At 40.8% G+C, this 20,598-nt stretch overlaps 1 protein-coding gene across 1 annotated transcript; it reads left to right on the top strand.

The window, feature by feature from the left end:
* Positions 1-17,825: 17,825 nt before the first annotated feature.
* Positions 17,826-20,062, top strand: LOC148012213 (cytochrome P450 71AU50-like). The gene is made up of 2 exons (XM_087669628.1): positions 17,826-18,957; positions 19,068-20,062. Exons 1-2 carry the CDS (start codon positions 18,022-18,024, stop codon positions 19,686-19,688), a joined length of 1,557 nt encoding a protein of 518 aa, XP_087525754.1. The 5' UTR covers positions 17,826-18,021; the 3' UTR covers positions 19,689-20,062.
* The last annotated feature ends 536 nt before the right edge of the window (positions 20,063-20,598 follow it).

Genomic DNA, 20,598 nt, shown 5'->3' with positions numbered 1-20,598 from the left:
CTTTGGCAAGTGTGCTCTAGGCACAGGTATAGGACGTATATTCCATGGCACATGAGGGACAGTGAAGATGACCATAGGCGCAACCAATTCGGGACTAATGCAGCCAATTTCATGAGGAAAGAAAGCAAATGCCTTACCATGTCGTCCAAGCATCTCTCTAAAACATTCTTTTTCCACTGGAAGCAAGGAATCATCATTTCCAATCTTCAATTCTGCAAGAGTTTCAGCTGCAAATTTATGACCAATATTTGCAGGATCTCTCAACATAGGCTGTTTCATAGCTTTTTCTATCTGCTCATCACTATCAGGAGGAAGCGGCCTTGCAACCGGCTTAACCTTCTTATCAATTGTTTTATACTTCGTGTCAACCTTGGCATCAGTCAGACACTCTTTTCTTTGCTGCAATTTCTGCAAATTTTCAGCAACTCTCAACTCTATTTGGCTGAAAGATTTCAGCCCTTTGCTCTATGGACTGCATGGGTGCAGCCTGAAACTCTGTATGCTGAAATTTTTCAGCATTAAACTCTATTGGCTGAATGGATTCAGCCCTCGGCTCTATGGACTGCATGGATGCAGCCTCATACTCCATATGCTGAATTTTTCCAGCATTTAACTCTGCTGGCTAAAAGGTTTCAGCCCTCTGCAACTCTGTAAGCTGATCAAGATCAGCCATAGATTCAGTTTGCTGAGTTTTCTCAGCCTCTAACTCTGTTTTTAGCATAAAATCAGAAATTTACTTAAACATATCCAAGGTTTGCACAGGTATGATCTTTGAACCCTTACATACATCAGTTTTTCAGCATAGTTCTCATCTCAAACAATGTATCCGCATAAGACATCCCTTCATACAGCCCATCTACATGCTCTTCTGCTTGCAAATTACCTGCAATCTTCAACTCTTTCTCCTTACGACCAATGTACTGCCTGGTAGCTCTAGACAAATCTGAAATTTTCTGATAACTCACTGAACTATCTGAAGAAAAACCAACAAAATTAGTGGAGAAAGACTGGCTGCCAGGAGGCGAGATCTCCTCTTTTCTCCGCTCCGTACCACTGGCGTCTCGCAAGACAGCGGTACCTAATGAAAATCCAACTCCTCCGCAGGTAGTGGTGCCTCACACAAGGAGTCCCTGTTTCTCGGATGATTTACCCCAACATTCATAAACTGAACAGCTCGCATACCATCCTTACTGCGTATCCGTGCATAGGCTGAGCTGTCATCCATCACTTTCGTCTCCATTCTTGCTTCTATAATGAAAGGCTGTCCAAGAATAATCGGATAAGAGTAAGAATCCTGAACAAAGCAATGATAATCCTCTTCAACATTACCAATAGAAATTCTGATGCTCGGACAAGCAGCATACATATCACCAGAAGTATTATTGGCGGCTCTCATGCGCCAGCCATGCTCTGCATCCATAGGCCACTTGCCACTCTCATAAACACCTCGAGCAATAAGATTAATCTCGGAACCATGATCGACTAAAGCGACCAAAGGAATCTGTTTCTCTCCAATCCTTACCACCGTCTCAGTGGTTGCTCTAGCCCAATGACTACGTGAAAAATGGCTGTGAGGAATGAGGATAGGGGTATCATCATCTTCATACTGCATAGGCTGAACTATTTTCTCCAATTGCGGATTGACAGAAGCATTCTCAACCATCACTGCATCATCATGCTCTTCCCCATGAGCTCCATGCCATAATCCCTGTAAAGTAGGTCCTTCCATCGCATGTCATTTCCTCCGCAAAAGATTCTGCATCTGATCCTGTATTTCTCTTCTAGCAATCCCAAGAGCTTCTCCAACAGTAAAAGTGACTTCACTATTCAAAATTGTTTCATGAAAAATCTTACTCATATCCGTCTGCATATCAAGGTCTGACAAGAGCTTGAATCCTGGCTCCTTTCTTGGTTGCCTCTTCTCTTTCATCTGCTTGTCTCCCATAGGTTGTTCAGGACCTGATTGAGCTGGAGAACTTGTCATAGGTGGAGCTGTAACAGGTGGCGAAACAAAGTCACCCCCTCTAGTCTTTTTGGAGGTGCTGAGACCCTCCTCATCTCTTCTTCTCTTTTCCTCAACCATGGCATCTAAACCCTGTGTTTTCACCATATAAGCAAAAATAGAATACCTGTCAACAGGAGAGTCCCATCCCGTTTCTCCTCAGATGCTGGAGCCCACACAAGTCATAGTGGATGCCTGAACTTTCCCTCTTCTCGCTATCTCCAAGGCAGAGGACCATAAAGCAGAGTCTCCATCTGATTTCTGCTCAAGTTGGACTCCATAAGCTGAAGCATCTCCTGTAACACTCACATAAGCTGATCGTGCAGCCATATCATCAACGAGCTTCTTCATGCCTCCCTTACCAAAGTTTGTGTCAAGAGGTGCACCAGTCTCTGTCAGCCATATCTTCCCATCTTGTCCCCAGAATAGTACATTCTTCTTACGCGCTTCCTGAAAAGCATCATGATCTCTGCAGTGTTGGTGCTCTGTACTATCGCACCAAATACATCGTCTCCCTTTTCTTTGGCCAGCTGGAAAAGCAATCGCTGGAGCAAGTGCTACAGCAGGTACTGACATAAGTTGCTCCTTTAACTTTCCAACTTCAGCTTTGACTGCTTCAATCGTCAAATCTGCCAAGCCTTTAATAACATCATCTACAGATAAGGGCACTGGAGCAGCAGGAACTGGTGGATTTACAACAGGAGGAATACGCTTAGGCATAGAACTTGCAGCTGGGGTAGAAGAAGAGGTCTCCAAGGATTTTTCAGAAGCAGATCCTGTATTACGATGTAATCGTACTCTCCTGCGCTGCTTCTTAACAAGAGCATTCACAGCATCAATGACATGTCTCGACTCGGTCTTTAAACCTGAATCGGTAGCTTGATCTTCCAAAAGATCATCCAACTTTTCCTGTAAATCAGCATCAGTGGCTTGTAAAAATAATTCCACTTTCTACATCTTCAAAGCTTGCTGCTCAATTCCATCCAACTGATCATAGAGGCTCTCAAACTCTCGCAGAAGGGCAGTAACTGAAAGTCCCTTATTAGGCATAGAAACCCATGCTAAGAAATTCCTGCGGTTCATAAGACCTATATCCTCCAATATTCATCTTTTAATGCCTTCTTACACTCTGCCCAACCAGCATGTGTTCCTTGAATTTCTGAAATTCGGACTTCAAGAGCACGTACCACGATCTGCAAGAAGTACCGGCTCCAAACATCTTGAGAAACCCCAAAAAACTTCATCTTTACTTCATATAAATGCAGGTAAGTTGACACTTGTTGGCCATTGAACTGCTTCATCTCCTGTTGGACAGCTTTCAAGGCATCCATGGCATCACTATCACGTTTTGCATGAGCTTGCTGCTGCATATAGGTTGTAAATGACTGAAACAGGTTCTTCATGACATTGTCATCTATCATCTCTTCTTGCGAGTCTCCCATCTTGCTGAAAATTGACGCAGCACTTTCACGTCGGGTTCACCAGAAATGTCGTAGAGTTTATGCAAGAGCTGCAGAACACGGGGTTCAAGAAATAGCAAGGAAAGAGGCTAACAAGAAGAACTCAAATTTTTGATGCCAAAGTACTCTATATTGTTTGTTAAGTAAATTACATGAGGTCCAAGTTTAGAAAAATTTGTAGTATCTCATAAATTTTTTTGCATTCAGGTGTTTGAAGACAGTTATGCCTTTGGCACATGGGCTTGAAGAGACTTGAAGAGTTCTGCTGGAATTTTTTAGACACGAAAGCTTTCACACCTTCCATATATTTGACTAATGTATCAGCTATGGAGAATACTGTTTCCTGCCTCAGAAAGTATAAATCTGCTTCTGCTACTGGCAAATATTTGATTCAGTAAACAGCTTGTAGCTTTTCAACCCATAGGTTTGAGGATTCACATAGAGCAGATCACTTTTCTTTTTGGATACACCATCTACAATCAACTTTCTTTAGGCATTGTTTAGGTCTCCCTTGTTTTAGGAAAAATCACAACTCATCCGAAGTATAATCAAGTTCAGATTGTTCATTTATCTCCTGGAAACATGCTGCATCCCATGGATAGGGGAACTTCAGCACAACTGCTGCATGTGGAGAGTCCCAAGTCTTGTAAACAAACACTTTGATTGGAGGCCGTGATATTTTCACAACCACCTGCAAGTCTTCTTGTGCATCTGTGTTCCTTAACTAATGGACATAATTGACAGGGATAGTAAATGTGGTGTTCGAGGAGATGATGTGTTCTTTTGGTTGCCCTGGAAATTTTGTTTTAGTTTCAGTTTCTAGAAAAATAGATCCTTTCCCTTTCAACACTAGAAAAACTTCTTCGCAGGAGTGCCTATGAATCGGAGTTCCAGATCCTGGAGCAAACGTTTGAAGCCAAACTTCAACCTGAGTTCGAACACTCGGGCGACGATCCAGAAGCAACAATCCTCATTCACAAAAGTCGCTAGATTTGCATGCAAGATGGGATATGTTGCATTTTTATATCGATTATGTTTACTCGTCTAGGATCTGCTTAAGCGCGGCCTTTGAAACATATAAGACGGACTAAGTTCTTCCTCAAGAATCAATAAACGTATTGCAGCACTTTACTCATCATTCAGCTGGGCGATGGAAAAAAGATAAGAACTCCCCTGGTGCGCACATCATCGATCCTCGTGGCATGTGGTATTTCTGCATCCATTCATACCGACAATTCTCGAGAGCCTCCACAGCAGTAAACCATCTTCACTGTCGAGCTGTACACGGATACAGAGGATTATTGCATGATATGATCAAGATCATTCTGAGTTTTTTTTTAACTTAGTATTCTCTGTATCTCGCTCCATCGATATTGAAAGGCAGCAGCATCACGGCTAGCTTGCTTGAGACTCTACTTAGGAAATTTTTCTTCGACAGTGCAAACTGATCCAGAAAGTCCCGAGCCATCACCGCGGGGCCCAATGCTTCAGCATCAGGCGTGAAAGCACCATAACTCTGGGGATTGGTTATGTACTCAACCAACTCCTTTTTGACATCCGACACGACAGAGAGAGGGTATTTGAAGAGATCGCCATAGGTTTGCTCCACGCACCCAGTGGCTAGAGTGTGCAGGATGGCTCTGGAAATCTGGTGCCCCTTCTTCCCCCCAGACTTTTCTGCCAGCCTGCCATTCATAGCCTTTCAAAAATATCCCCTTTTTTCTAGCTTTTTCCCTCTCCAATCTCAACATAGCATTCGTAAGGCTATTTTGAAAGTACCAAGTTTTTTATCTTTCCCTCCAACTTTCACAATAGAAAGGCTTCTCTTTTACTACCTCAATGGTTTCTCCCATGAAACCATGGTATCAAATGCACCAATTTATAACCAACCTTTGAAATCAGATGTAGTAAAGGATTTCTTCAATATCACAAAGCTCTCTGGTTCATCTCCTCGATTCGCCTCATTTGATTCCACGATTTCCTGCACTTTTCTTGGAGATCATCATTGAAATTATCAGCTTGATAATGTCCTTTGGCATCAGTTTTTCATATTTTTCTATCACACATACAACATGCATACAAACTGAAACACACACAAACACAAACACACAAGTGGAGTATGTACATTGGGTGCGGATACTGAAAGGACGGATTATCTTAATGCATCAATCACACACAATAAATCACACGCGAAAAGATAACACAAATGCACAACAAAAATGGAGGTGTTTGCGGCTCGGATGCGCAGGAGCACGACAGTGCAAGCTGAACCTGAGCTCCCAGATCGACCTATGGCTGATCAGAGATGATTACACCAAGCTTGGACAGAAAGAGCTCGTAGAGTCTTGCACTGGCTCTCTTTATGTATCTCAGATGCCATGGTAATGCAGATAATGAACTGCATCTCTCCTAAGAATGCATGGGACATTTTGGTCAAGTAATATGGCGCAACCACAAGTGCCAGGAAGATACAGTTGAAGAAGAAGTTCAACAACATGGAGAGAAAGAGCAGATCTATACAAGATTATGTCACGGAGGTTAAGACCATTGCGGATCAGCTGGCATCTGTTGGTTCACAGGTTGAAGATGAAGACATGGTTGCTATGACTTTGAATGGCTTGGGGCCTGAGTATAAGTATTTTGACACTTCTGTGTCTGTGAGGGATGAAATGCCTGATTTTAATGAGTTGGTTGCATTGCTTATACATGAGGAGGTTACACTTGGCTTGGCCACAGGGTCAAGTAGTTCTAAAAATAAGGATGCAGTTTTTTATTCGAATCAATGTGGCCGTGATAGCCGAGGTAGAGGCTATGGATCTGGCAGAGGAGGCTAGCAGAATGCATCCTATGGCAATAACAACCTGCAGGTATCGAATGCAAGAGGTGGTGGAAACTTTAGAGGCAGGGGGAGATCTAGCCCTAGAGGCAGAGGCTCTTGGCAACAACAGGGTCCATCTGACAATCCGAAATAAGGATAAGGATTGTCATTACTGCAGGAAGTATGGTCACATTGCCAAGGAGGACTGCTGGAAGAAGCAGTGCAATCAGAAGAGCAAACAACATGAACATTTTGCTACGTCTAGTCAGGCATATGATACTTCAGGAGATAGATTGTTTGCCATGCAGTATGTAAAAGATAGGGCTGCTGAAAAATCCACTGATGATGCAGTTTGGTATATTGATTCAGGGGCATCGAACCACATGACCCCTCACGGTGATTGGTTCACTGATATGGTGGCTGAAAAACATGGCTATGTGTGTACAAGTGATGACATGCAACATAGCATTGAACATAAAGGCAAAGTGCATCTTGTGGTTCATGATGGCAAAAAGAAAAATTTGCATGATGTATTGCATGTTCCTTCGATTACAAAGAACTTACTGTCTGTCGGTCAGACGACGGAGCAGAACTTGCAGGTTAGATTCAATAAGCATGGTTGCTTTATTGAAGAGTTTGGCAATGGATGCAAGTTGATAGCTCATGGTCACAGGAATGGCACAATGTTTACTCTTGATGCTACATTGCTAGAGATGAATTCAGCTATGTTTGCCCATGGTTCTGGCACTATCAGAGATTTGGAAATTTGGTACAAGAGAGTGGGACATGTGAATTTGCAAAGGCTGCAAATTATGCAAAAAAAACAGCTTATTATAGGTTTACCCAAGTTCTAATATTCAGATATTGGTCATGTATGCGATGCTTGCCAGTTTGGTAAGCAATCCAGGTTGCCATTTGTCAGGCATGTAAGGCAAACTACACATCCATTGTAGTTAGTGCACTCTGATGTTTGGGGGCCAGCCCATAATGCATCTATGGGAGGCTCGAAGTATTATGTGACATTCATTGATAATTACAGGCGCTATACTTGGGTTTACATTCTGAAGACAAAGGATGAGGTGTTTGCTATTTTTCAGCAGTTTGAAAAGTAGGTTGAAAAGGAATTTGACTGCAATATCTCTTGCTTGAGATCAAATAGTGGTGGGGAGTATATGTCAAATGAGTTTGACAATTTTCTGACTAAAAATGGCATACAGAGGCAGCTTACCTGCAACTACACTGCTCAGCAAAATGGGATAGCTGAAAGAAAGAACAGGGTCTTGATGGAAGCTGCTCGTGCAATGATGAATGAGAAGAAGATGCCACTCTATTATTGGGCTGAGGCTATTATGACAGCCATGTATATCTTGAATCAAACTCCCACTACAGGTATTCATGAGATGACACCATTTGAGAGGCTGTATGGCTATAAGCTGGATGTAAGTCACATGAAAGTCTTTGGCTGTCTTGCTTATGTGCACATTCCAAATGAGAAAAGGAAGAAGCTGGATCCAAAAGCGCATAAGTGTGCTTTCATTGGATATTTGCATGAGAAGAAGGCATACAAATGCTATGATCCCTCTACCAGGGAGACTTTGGTGAGTAGGGATGTTATTTTTTATGAGATGGGTTCTTGGTATGTATCACCGGCTACAGTGCCATCAGATATGCCTTCCACTCATGTATCTACAGTTGATTTGCAGCAGAGCACTGCTATGACAGGACCTACTAGTCAGACAGTATCCCCATGGACAGGCAGAGTGAGGAGCTCACCGTCCATTGACACCAGTATGTCAGTGAGGGGGAGATATGATGTCTTGGACAGCAAAGGAAAAGAGAAAGCTACAAAGGATGTATCTGGTATGATGAAACCTCGTAGAATGACTTCTGGATATGAGTCTGCTAACACTTTAGACAGTGAACTTGGTATTCTGACTGTCTTTATGCCTGGCACAAGGTAGAGCAGGTACATTCTGCCTCATGGGAGAGGGGAATCGAGCAATGCACCATAGCTTAGACGCTCACAGAGGGTCAAATACCTTGTTGACAGGTTGATGTACAGTGGCTACTCTACAAAGCATTATGCTTACATGACAAAAGTGATGGAAATCAAAGAACCAGGTACATATACTAAAGCAGTGAAAGATGAGAACTAGTGTGCAGCTATGGACGAAGAAATGAATGCCTTGGCTGAAAATAAGACATGGGATCTTGTGCCACTACCTAAAGGAAAAAGGACCATTGGCTGCAAATGGGTCTACAAAATCAAATGCAAGTCAGATGGCAGTGTGGAGAGATACAAAGCCAGGCTGGTCGCAAAGGGGTATGCCCAACAGTATGGACTTGATTATGAGGAAACATTCAGCCCTGTTTCCAACATGGCAACCATACGCACCGTGATTGCTTTGGCTGCAGCTAGAGGCTGGAAATTGCAGCAGATGGATGTGAAGAATGCCTTTCTTAATGGTGACTTAGCAGAGGATGTCTATATGGTTCAGCCGGAAGGGTATGTTCACCCTGATTCTCAGCATTATGTATGCAGGCTAAAAAAGGCATTGTACGGGCTGAAGCACGCTCCGAGAGCTTGGCATACTAAGTTCAGTAACTACTTGCAAAGATTGGGATTTGCTGTTGGTAGGGCTGATCAAAGCCTATTTACAAAGAAGACTGATAGTGGCTTGGTAGTGCTGGTCATATATGTTGATGATTTGATAATCACTGGTGATGATGACTTGGGCATACAGCATGTAATGAAGATGCTGAAATCTGGATTTGACATGAAGGACCTAGGAAAACTGAAGTATTTCTTGGGCATTGAGGTAGTTCCAATGGAAAATGGTTTATGGCTGATGCAAAAGCACTATGCCATGGAAATGCTGAAGAAGTATGGCATGGCTGAATGCAAACCATTGGATACACCTCTTGATCAGAATGTCAAGCTAGACATGAGCACTGGAGCTGAAGTAGAGGATGTGACTATGTACAAGCAGATGGTTGGCAGTCTGATTAATTTGACCATCACTAGGCCTGACTTGAGCTATGTTGTAGGGCTCATAAGCGAGTTTATGCAGAAGCCCAAAAAGCCGCACTTGGATGCAGTTAGACGCATTATGAGATATGTTAAGTCCACTGTAGAGTATGGGTTATTTTATGTCAGAGATAAGCCCTTAAAACTCATTGGATACACAGATGCAGATTGGGCAGGATGCTCATATGACCGTAGATCTACGAGTGGATATGCTTTTGGATTTGGTAGCGGTGTGATTAGCTGGAGCAGCAAGAAGCAACCTACGTTGCTTTGTCGAGTACTAAGGCAGAGTATAGGGGTGCTGCATTGGCAGCATGCGAGATTTCATGGCTACTCAAGTTATGGCTGATTTGGACATACATATAGATGCTCCAGCGAAGTTACTATGTGATAATCTGAGTAGTGTATTCTTGGCCATGAATCCAGTATATCATGCCAGAATGAAACACATAGAGGTACACTACCACTTCATCAGAGAGATGGTTCTTACAGGACGAGTTGATCTCATGCATGTAAAGATTGATGAGCAGGTTGTGGATATCTTTACCAAGTCCTTGGGTAAAGATAAGTTCTGTGTTTTTAGATAGCTGCTTGGTGTGCAGATGCTGTCTTGAGCTTGAGGGAGAGTGTTAAGACTTCAAGTTCGATCTATTATCTTTGGTATGACCATACCCGACACTTGAGTTGTCCAGCTGTACTACATGATGTGGACATTAAATAAGTTAGTGATTAGGACTTAGCTGTTTGGTGTGAATGGTCCTAGACCTTAAGTTGTAACTATTCTCTTTAGTGATGTGTGGAATGGAAGAATAGAAAAAATGTGTGAGAGCTCATTGCTCTACACTGTTGAGTCGAACCCCTCTCTGTCTCTATTTTAGACTTCTAACAAATATAACATAAGTTCAAAATAAGGGGTTTTTAAAACACCATTTTTATACATTTTTTTACATACAAAAGGGTGTCATATAAAGGGGTTACTTATAGATTGAATAGAAAAGGGTTGTGTTTTATTCAAGAAAAATTCACAGATTAGGATATTTATAAATAGGCCATGAACGCACGTTATATAGAGAATATATATTTAGTGAACCCCCCAAGCCCATATGCCTCTATGGCCAGCCCACAAGCTTTCATGAAATTCCTTCATTACCTATTGTTGCAATCTTTTGTTACCTAAAACCCAGACAAGCACTCCTTTCTTCTTCTTTGCGTGCTTCCATAGAATCCCTTCTTTAAGAAAAAAATCCATAAGATTTCCTCTTAATATCCTTGAACTCTTCATCAGTCCAAGACTCCTCCTTCTTCATTGTGCTCAAATATTGGCCAATCTTCAGCCAATCTTCTTCATAATCTTCTTCAAGAAAATAAACTAAAACTTCAGCAATGCAATGAGCATTCTGGCTTCTAGTTGACCACCCTTCTTCCATAGATAAATCTTTGATCTTTGTTGATATATGTTGATTTACAGTAGTACCTTTTCTTGTTCTTACTGTACTTAATGCTATACCATTAAAAAGATCAGCTTCACCTACAAGATTCAGCTTTGGGTTTGTATATGCAGCAACTGAAAACGTACTTTCAGTAGCCATATAATGAAATTTAGCAAGTATAGATTCTTCAGCTTCATCTTCTTCCATAAGCTCTTCTTCATTGTCATCTCTTGCACATGATAGCATGTCAGCAACTGGATTTGTCTTTCCTACAATATGCTTTAATTCGGGGTTGAGAGATTTAATATATGCAATCCATCTTAGCATAGCAATGTCGTGTGTAGAGCAATTGGCAATCATGCCCAAGAGTGGAAGATAATTAGTTTCTACCACTACGGAAGCACATATAAAGTATTCACAATCACACTTTAATGCTATTACAACTCCCCTCAATTCCCTTTTTACTTGTGCATACCCTTTTTGATGTTCGTTGAGAACTTTTGCTCCAAAACGAATTGCATAACTGTTACCTTCAAGATCCTCTTGGCCAACAACCCATCCTATCCCAATGGGACTTGTATCCATGCGTTGACCATTTGAATAATCAGCCCTTTTGAGAGTGGGGGCTGAAATTAACAAATTCTTTAGTTTGTGTATAGTGAAAGTATGCTCTCCCTCCCCCCCCCCAAGAGAATCTTTGACCTTTTCTTAATAATTGATAAAGATTTTTGGCAACATGAGCAAAATGTAGTATCCATATGAGATAGAATACACATGCACAAAGAAATCTTCACACCTCTAAGATATTTGTGCATTTTTCTTGCATTCTACTTATGGCATCTATCTTGATTGGTGAAGGTTTATGTCCACAGGGACCACACAGATGTCCAACCACTAGGACTTCTTCTACTCCAAAAATCGACTTAGCTCTAAAAAGGATAAGATATACCTCTTCTAGCCTTGTCAAAATCTTATCACAATCATGAATATGGTTAACTACAAATGTCTTGCAGTCATCTTTGTCAAGCTCCTCATTCTTTTTATTGACTTCACATCCCTTGATAGGTCCATCATCAAGAAATGAAAGAGTGAGTTGTGGAATAAAGTTCCTCAAGACTTTGTGCATGGGATTCATCATATGGGCTACACAGTTTGTTGCACCTTGTGGTAAAGTGCACATGCGGACCAACCCAAGAGGTGTCTTCATCATGGTAATGTCTCGGCTTTCTAATGAAAGCTGAAATTGGCTATATCCTAAATATAGGTCACCCATAGAATAAATTCCTCTACTTGCAAAAGCATTAGCAAACTCGTCAACAATTGGACCCGAACCAACATTTCGGATTGTGACACAATTAACATGCTATAGATCTTGAATGAATCATAAAGATCCATTTTTCTTGGGCATGGTAAACCATCGGTTTGAGTAAGGTGCTGAAGAAGGTTTTAAAATCTTCATTTTCATGTTCTCATTTAGAAGTTTTAATAATTTGGGCAAATATGCCCTTGGAATAGGAAAAAGCTTGAGGTTCCAAGACACATGTGGGATCGTAAAAATGACCATAGGAGCCATAATATTTGGATCCACACAACCTATTTCACTTGGCTGAAATGCAAAAGCTTTTTCATGTTCCATTAGCATTTGCATAAAAGAGTATTTTTCAGTCGGCCAAAGGAAATAATTTTCACCTATTTTGAGCTCTTTTATACTTTCAGATGTGAACTTGTGACCAATGTTGAAAGAATCACGAAGACTTGGCTAATTTGCTGCCCTATCAGCTAGCCCTTCACTTTCACGAGGTAGTGGGACTTCCATAGGCTTAACTTTCTTATCCACCGTCTTGTATTTTGTCTCCACTTGCACTTCAGCCTTGTTGAGTAAACCAATGTCTTCCTACTCAACAAATTCTTGAATTGTTTGATAAAAATCCAATGGACATACTTCTATGGATTGATTTTCAACCTAATTTTCTTTATGAGCAACTACATATATTTTAGCCAATGTGTCAGTAGTAATCAGTCCAAAAAAATTCCCGAAATATCTTCATTTTCAACCATCATGTCATAAGTTTTTAGCTCCCTTTTCACATGACATAAATATTTTCTTTCAGCTTTAGTAGTACTGGTTGGAAGAGACTTATGTAGGAAAATTTCCCTATGTAAGGAGACATAGTAAAATTTTTCTATGACATTGGAAAATCCCCACATAGGGAAATTTTCTTGTATAGGAAGGAAAAAAAAGAGAATTTCCTATTAATTCCCTAGTTAAAAACACACATAAGTAGAAAAAGTAAATTATAGGGAAAATAGAACATTTCCTAGGTAGAGAATGGAGGGAATAATATATCCCTTATATATGAAATTTTATTTTTCGCTAGATAGGGAAATTTCCAATGTGATTCCCTAGTCTCTCCAACTAAAAAATGTTCCATTTTTCCCTATGATTTACTTTCCCTACTTATGTGTATTTTTTTACTAGGGATTTCTCATTTTTTTCCTATGTAGGGAATAATTAAAAGTTCATTGTGATTGGGTGTACTACAGCCCAAACACGTAGTCTTTTTCATTGACTATACAATAATGACATCAACCTACCATTTCTATGTAGATGCCCTCTGTATCTATAATCTAGCTAATACTTGAAATCTACATATTTAGAATCTGTAACCTCTCTACCTATAAACTACAAATATAGCCTCAACCATAATATACTAAGAAACTACTTTTTGTGAACTTGAAGGTCTAAAAAAGAGGCCGAAATGATCTCAGATGTAAATATCACTATGGATAAGATTCTTAAGGGTCAACTGCAATGTTTACACTACTCCTTTTCCTCTGCAATTTTCAGTTAAATCATAGAGTGCGATCTACTAATCTCAAGAGCTTCTTGCACCACCACATTCTAAGAAAAATTAAATAAGATGGAAAAAAAAATTTCTCGATTCTTGCTTGCTTGCTTTCAAGCCTTTGATCATGATTTATATGGTTGTGCGATGGCTTTGATACTATGTAAACAAATAAGAGGAGAGAGAGATGAAGCAACCAATTGCATATACATACAAAATCAACACTTGAGAACATAAAGAAGTAAGGCCAAAATCTTTTTCTTCTTCAATGAAAAAAGACTTCGTCTACAACACAATAAGAGACTAACTAATTGTACTCCTTTTGTATAAGTTGCAAGTTTCTCATAAGGAGATTCCCTAAAAAATTATACTACATGGGTTAAATTTTTGGAACTAGCCAAAGAGTCAACAATATACTTCAAATAGATCAAAAAATAAGATTTTTAAAAAAACTTGGTATTTTACATTTTCGAAACTAGCCAAGGAGTCAACATACTTCAAATAGATTAAAAATAAGATTTTTGAAAAATCTTAGTATTTACTTACATTTACATGTCTAAAACCCTTCATTTTTACCAACTTCAAAATTCTATGTACATTGCATTTTATATAGCCAAAAGCATGCATCTAACATAGATGTTTTTGTGCAATTTGCATCTTCAAACCTGATCGACAAATTTAGTGTATATTATGAATTCTTTCAAGATTTCTATCTTATCTCCATTCATGTAATTTAGTCTCTTATATAGACTAGAAACACTTCTATAAATTAGCATATTTTAGCTAATATCTTTTCAAGAAATTCACAATTGTCTCCATATTAAGATGTTATATCAAAGGCTTAAAAACTGCAATGTAGTGTTTTTGTATGCAATAGGAAACAGGCTTTAAATTTGATGTCAAAGGTTGGGCTTCAAGACAAAATCAATGACATGTTTATCCTTTGTCATGCACTTCACGCACATAGGCATCGATGCCAATCTGGCTTTAAATTTGATGCCCAAGGTTGTGCTTCAAGTCAAAATTAATGACACCTTTATCCTTTCTCATGCACTTCATCCTTTGTCACGTGCTTCACACACCCAGAGTACCGCGTGCCAAAGGATAAAGGTGTCATTGATTTTGTCTTGAAGCCCAACCTTGGGCATCAAATTTAAAGCCTAATAGGAAAGCTATGCTACAATTTAGGACACCCTACTACCCTAGTCATAGTCTTTTATAAATTTTCCTATATTCAAGTTTATAAGGCTACAATCAATAATAAATACTTTTGAGCAAGGTCCTATTGTGTGACATCACCTAGAGCAGAATCTTGTTGCGTGGTATTGATTAACTCCTAAATAGAAGTCTAGTTAGATCTAAAGGTGACAACTTAGGAAATGGTATACTTTTATACACATTTATGCAAACATTACATTCTTTACATAAAGTGAGATTGAAACTTGTGTGTTCTACATGTGGATCTCGTGAATTAGAGCCCTCACCTAGGCATATAGGCCTCAATGCGCCCTCTAGTCTATGGATAGTCACCTCCACCCCTCATCCATGAGTTGCTTGTACTGCACAATATCCTCCTATATTTGCTCCCTTAGGATACTAGTAGCTTGCAATAGGCCCTTCTGGGCCAATAGTAACCCCACTTGTCCCATGGCCTGTCGAGGCATAGAAATGATCTATTTGAAGAGAGAAAAATGTAGGCATATAATGAGACTTGTTATTTTCTAATTTAAGCATCTCAAAAAAAAAAGGAGGTTGACCTACTATATTTGTCCAATACAATTACTTATATTAAATACACAATACAAGTTCTATCCATGGATGCTATAGTAATTTGCCTCAACTAGTTGGAATATACAAGGCACATTATATGCCTTAATGATTTGGATCATTTTACTTAACTAATCAAGTTTTAATTGAGTATTAATGCCAATAAACTATGTGTGCAAGCATTTGTGCCAACCATGTTTAGGTTGGATTGTGGATGAAGTGCATCAAATTGAATGCATTTAAAGCCTCAAGTGGAATAAGTAAGTTAAAATTTATAAAGATTATACGGATCAACCTTGATGCAATGCATGAGATTTTTTTAAAAAAAAACATAACTTTTGCATTATTTTTATTGTATTTGATGCATTGCATCAACACCTAGTGCAAAAACCTAAATTTTTGCATAAGTTTACAAGATCTTCATGCATTGCATCAACTGCAAGAGAAACTTTAATGAGATGATAAATACAAAGAATAAAAAGAAATCTTTTTTTAAAACTTTTTAAATGGAGAATAAATGCAATCTTGGGTAAGTTACTCATGAATATATGTGTGCATCGCATGGGTTCAAAATAAGGTATTTTAAAAATATAATTTTTATACTTTTTTTTGCATACAGAAGGGTGTAATATAAAGGGGTTATTTACATATTGAATAGAAAAGGGTTATGTTTTATTAAGGAAAAAATCATAGATAAGGATATTTATAAATAGGCCTTGAACGCACGTGATGTAGAGAATATATATATAGTAACTTCCCCGAGAATGCAATGCATCAAAACAAGAAGAAAAAAGTATACATTTTCAAAAGATCCAAACTATTGCATCAAAATTATGACACATAGGAGTCATAAGACACGTACTCTTGTGTAGCCCAACTCTTATCATGTTAATGGCAAATGTATTACTTCGACCAAGCCAAATCTCCTTGTAGCTTCCTATGTTGGCCACTTTTGCCCTATTTGTGAGATGAGTCATAAATAAGTTGAATGTGGCTCCTCTATGGCCATGTTTGCTATTCCGAATGGCTTGGCCATTGCTATGAGTGTTGATCACTCACGGTGCACAATGGGAGCGACAATATAGCTGATATGGCTAGTGCTACTAAAAGGCATGGTGACTAGCATCAAGTCTCAAAGGGGATGGCACAAATAATGTACAAGGAGTGGACAATGTGGGTGTAGTCTAGTTGTAGAGTAATATGCATATCCTCCATGTCAATCACTTAACATAGGAGTGACTACAATCCTATCTCCTCTTTTGTTTCATTCAAAGTGGTAGAGGCTTAAAAAATCACAACTTGTCTTGAAATCCTCAAAGGTCTTAGTTACCTTATAATGATCATCTTTCAAGACTTGTATCTCATGGAAAAGATAGGTTTTCTAATCAATTGTATTAAGTAAAAATACTTTTTCTATGTTTCATCATGAGTTGTAACCTTGATTGCAACTCCAATTGGCTTGCACCATCAAGCATTGATAGTCATTAAGAGTCACCTAAGCATAGTGAGAGGTGGCCACCTTAACCAAACATATATGAAAAAGAAAAGGGGCCCATCTGCCTCCTAACCAAACATGTATAAAAAGGAAAAGGGAGTCATGTCAATAAAGATCAAACTCTTATCTTCCCCACTTGAAGGTTTTCCAACTTTTTGGAAAATCATTTATTTACAACTATGACATTGCAAATTAAAATTCTAGGATTCTAGAATCATCATTGAGAATTTTAGAAGGAGTTGATGATGTGCCGCTTTTCTTTTTTACTTTTCTTTTGGATTGAGAAGACGTAACCAAATTGATTACTCAAACTATTTGGAGCATCTCAAAGATGCACTAGCCTTGTTAAGGAGGAAAGATAGGTCTCAAACAGCTTTTTTGTTAGGACTCCTCTCCAAGGTCACTATGACCAAATTCCTAAACTCAAAATTGCCACCATGGTAATCTTTTTCCTTATAAGATCCATTTTGAGTCCCACTCGACTACTATTGCATCACATTTGTTTCTAATAATGTAGCTAAACTGTAGCATACTTTTTCCTCATATTAGACTTTTAGAGCTTCTATTGGGCTGAGCCGGTCTCTCTCAAGTGGAAGAAAAGAGGTAGGATTGACCATTGTTCACGAAAAGCATTTTTCCTAGCAGATACAAAAACCTCTAACTCAAATTTTTGCAGGGTTTTTAAACCTTCTTCCTTTAATTTTGAAAATTATTTTAAAAATTTGCAATTCACTTTACATTAAACCTTGATTTCTAGTGAACACTTGGATAGACTATGAATAAATATACAAGTGAAAGTTGAAGGGCCCCTACATCTTGTTAACATGGGAAAGAAGAGTGCGTCCGGATTCGGATTTCTTTTCGAGTAGCCTTGCACGTAAGGTCAAAGTGCATCGGGATGCGGACTCCTTTTCGAGTAGCCTTATACGTAAGGTCGAAAATATTAATGAAGATCTCCACATAGCCTCTGGTCATTGCCCAAGGGGGGGAGAGAGAGAGAGAGAGAGAGAGAGAGAGAGAGAGAGAGAGAGATTTGGACTTCGCTTCATCAGTTCAAAGCTAGGTAGTGGCCACGCTCTGTTTGAAGCTAGTTTCCCTTCTTCTCGATTAGCCTGGTTCAGTTCTCCGGGTGGTGGGAAGATTTGCTAGTTCCAAATTCTGTCGCAGCAAAAGCAATGCAAGCTGCCGAAATGTGGCCGGCGAATATCGACTGGCTCACTGGTAGCGGGCAGCTGCTCACTGCTAGCGCTATATGTGTGCTACTACTGATATTGTCATGGGCTTTAATCATCAGCAGGCGGCATCAGCAGAAGCAGCTCCCTCCGGGACCTTTGCCCTTGCCGGTGGTGGGGAACATCTTCCATTTCATTGGGGATCTTCCACACGTGCGCCTGGCGCGCCTGGCAGAGAAGTACGGCCCTCTCATGACCCTGCGCCTGGGATCCAAGCTGACCGTCGTGGCGTCGAGCGCCGAGGTGGCTCGGGCGTTCCTGCAGACGCACGACAAGGTCTTCGCCAGCCGGCCGACCAACGAGTTCACGGAGCGGGCTCATTTCGGGCAGGCCAACTCCATCTCGCTGGCGGTTTACGGGCAGCCCTGGCGCCACATCAGGAAAGTCGCCGCTTTGGAGATCTTCAGCGCCAGGAGGATCCAGGAGACGCAGGCCCTGAGGAGGGAGGAGGTGGCCCGCCTCCTCCGCCGCCTGAGGGCCCAGACTGACGTAGCCTCCAGCGTGGACCTGGCGCGCGCCATGTCCAGCATGGTGGAAGACATTCTGTGCCGCATCGTCTTCGGTCGGCGCATGTCCGACATGGCGCTGCCCGGGGTCGACTCCCTGCAGTACCTGGTGGTTAGGGCGACGGAGCTGTTCCAGGCGCCCGTTCTGGGGGATTTTGTCCCATGGTTGGGCTTCCTGGACCGCGGTGTCAAGAAAAGCATGGACAAGGTGAACGCCGGCTTCGACGCCCTGTGGGAGTGCTTGATACACGAACGCGAGAAGCAGCACGAGTTCAATACGCTCAAGGGGAGGAAGAATCTTCCGGAGGATCTACTGGACGTACTTCTCTTGGATCCCTCTCTCAGCCGACGGCGCATCAAGGGGTATCTGCTGGTACGATCATCCCTACGCACATAGTCCGCAGACACACACACACAGAGACTGTTTAGTTAATAGCATTTCTTCTTAATTATCAGTTGTGCTCCCCATTTCTCCGCTTGTAGGATTTCCTTGCAGCCGGAATCGACACTACATCTGCGACACTGGATTGGATCATGGCAGAAATCTTGAACAACCCGACCGTTTTGAACAAACTTCGGCATGACATAGAGAGAGTTGTTGGAAAGGAGAGAATAGTGGAAGACTCAGACGTTGCGGACCTCCCTTATCTGACTGCCACTGTGAAGGAAGGCCTGCGCATGCATGCGCCTGTCAGTCTCATGCTTCCGCACATGTCCACAGAGGCTTGCAACGTGATGGGGTACAGTCTTCCGGAGGGGACGACGCTGTTCGTGAATGCGTGGGCGATTGGAAGGGACCCTACCACCTGGAAGGACCCAGAAATATTCTGGCCTGAGAGGTTCCAGCTCCTGACACAAGGAGATCCGGATCCTATTCAGCAGCTCTGGTGGATCCCCTTCGGCTCGGGCAGAAGGAGCTGCCCTGGCGCCCCTCTTGCCTTGCCCACTCTCGAGCTCACTCTTGCAAACCTCGTTCACTGTTTTGATTGGCGACTGCCCGACGGTCAGACCCACGTTGACATGTCCGCAAAGACATCACTAGTCGTTTGTCGCAAACAGCCTCTGCTAGCAACCCCCATACTGCGCATCAATGGAGTACCTTAGCTCCCAACAGACGAACTATTAGCCATGTTTATCAATGGATGCAGATAACGTCTTGGAAACATCATGCGCCTTGGCTGGTGTATAGACTCTATGCTATTTTGCATTTGTCACAACGTTGTAGCCCTGAAGCTAAAGCAATCACGCAGTTCCCCAACAGATCATTTAAAGCCATGGACTAGCCAAACACACACTACCCAATGCCCATGACGCCATTCCAAGTGTATAGGTTAGCGCTCGTTGGTGTATACTTATCTCCAATTAACGCTCTCATTAACGTGTGCAACATCTTTGTGTGTAAAGATAATGTAGTGCACAACTTACTTCAAGTGGGTTGAAGCATGAATTTAAGGTACTACACGGATTCATAAGAACAATCTCTTGGATTTATGTATTCAATACGGCTATGTATCAAGCCTCTGGGTTAAAAGTGCCTCAAGATTCTTAAAAGTTTGTAGAGGGAGAAAGCGTATGGATTTTGGTGTATATATATGGTACTATTATTACTAGTAGGCATGGGCAATAAGTTGGGGTATGATACTTGATTATTGTTTGAGTAGATAGAGCTATGGAAACCATAGAATTAGTTTTCTTTACTAAGAATTCACAAGTGTGAGGTGGTGGAGTCAAGGAGACTTGAGAGTATCATTAGGTTAATAAAAGGTATAGAGGTGATATCATTAGTGGTTGATTGATAAGGATAGGGAGTGTTGTATCCTAGATTGTAATCCTATAGTCTACTCATGTGGCATTTTTAGAGAAATGGCCCTAAATCCTCACATGCTCTCATTTTCTCACTCAAGATGGATGTTGAATTTTGGTTCATGCTTATCTAGATTGAAGACATATATATTTTATCTCAAGAGTCATGGAGACTCCACTTTCATTCCACTTTTACCTTTGACAACATTAT

The sequence above is a fragment of the Lygodium microphyllum genome, chromosome 27, assembly GCF_053477565.2.
Source record: "Lygodium microphyllum isolate KBCC chromosome 27, Lygodium_microphyllum_v1.1.10, whole genome shotgun sequence".
NCBI classification, from domain to species: Eukaryota; Viridiplantae; Streptophyta; class Polypodiopsida; order Schizaeales; family Lygodiaceae; genus Lygodium; species Lygodium microphyllum.
The sequence above is the reverse complement of the archived record's forward strand: the minus strand, read 5'-3'. Positions and strand labels throughout refer to the sequence as shown.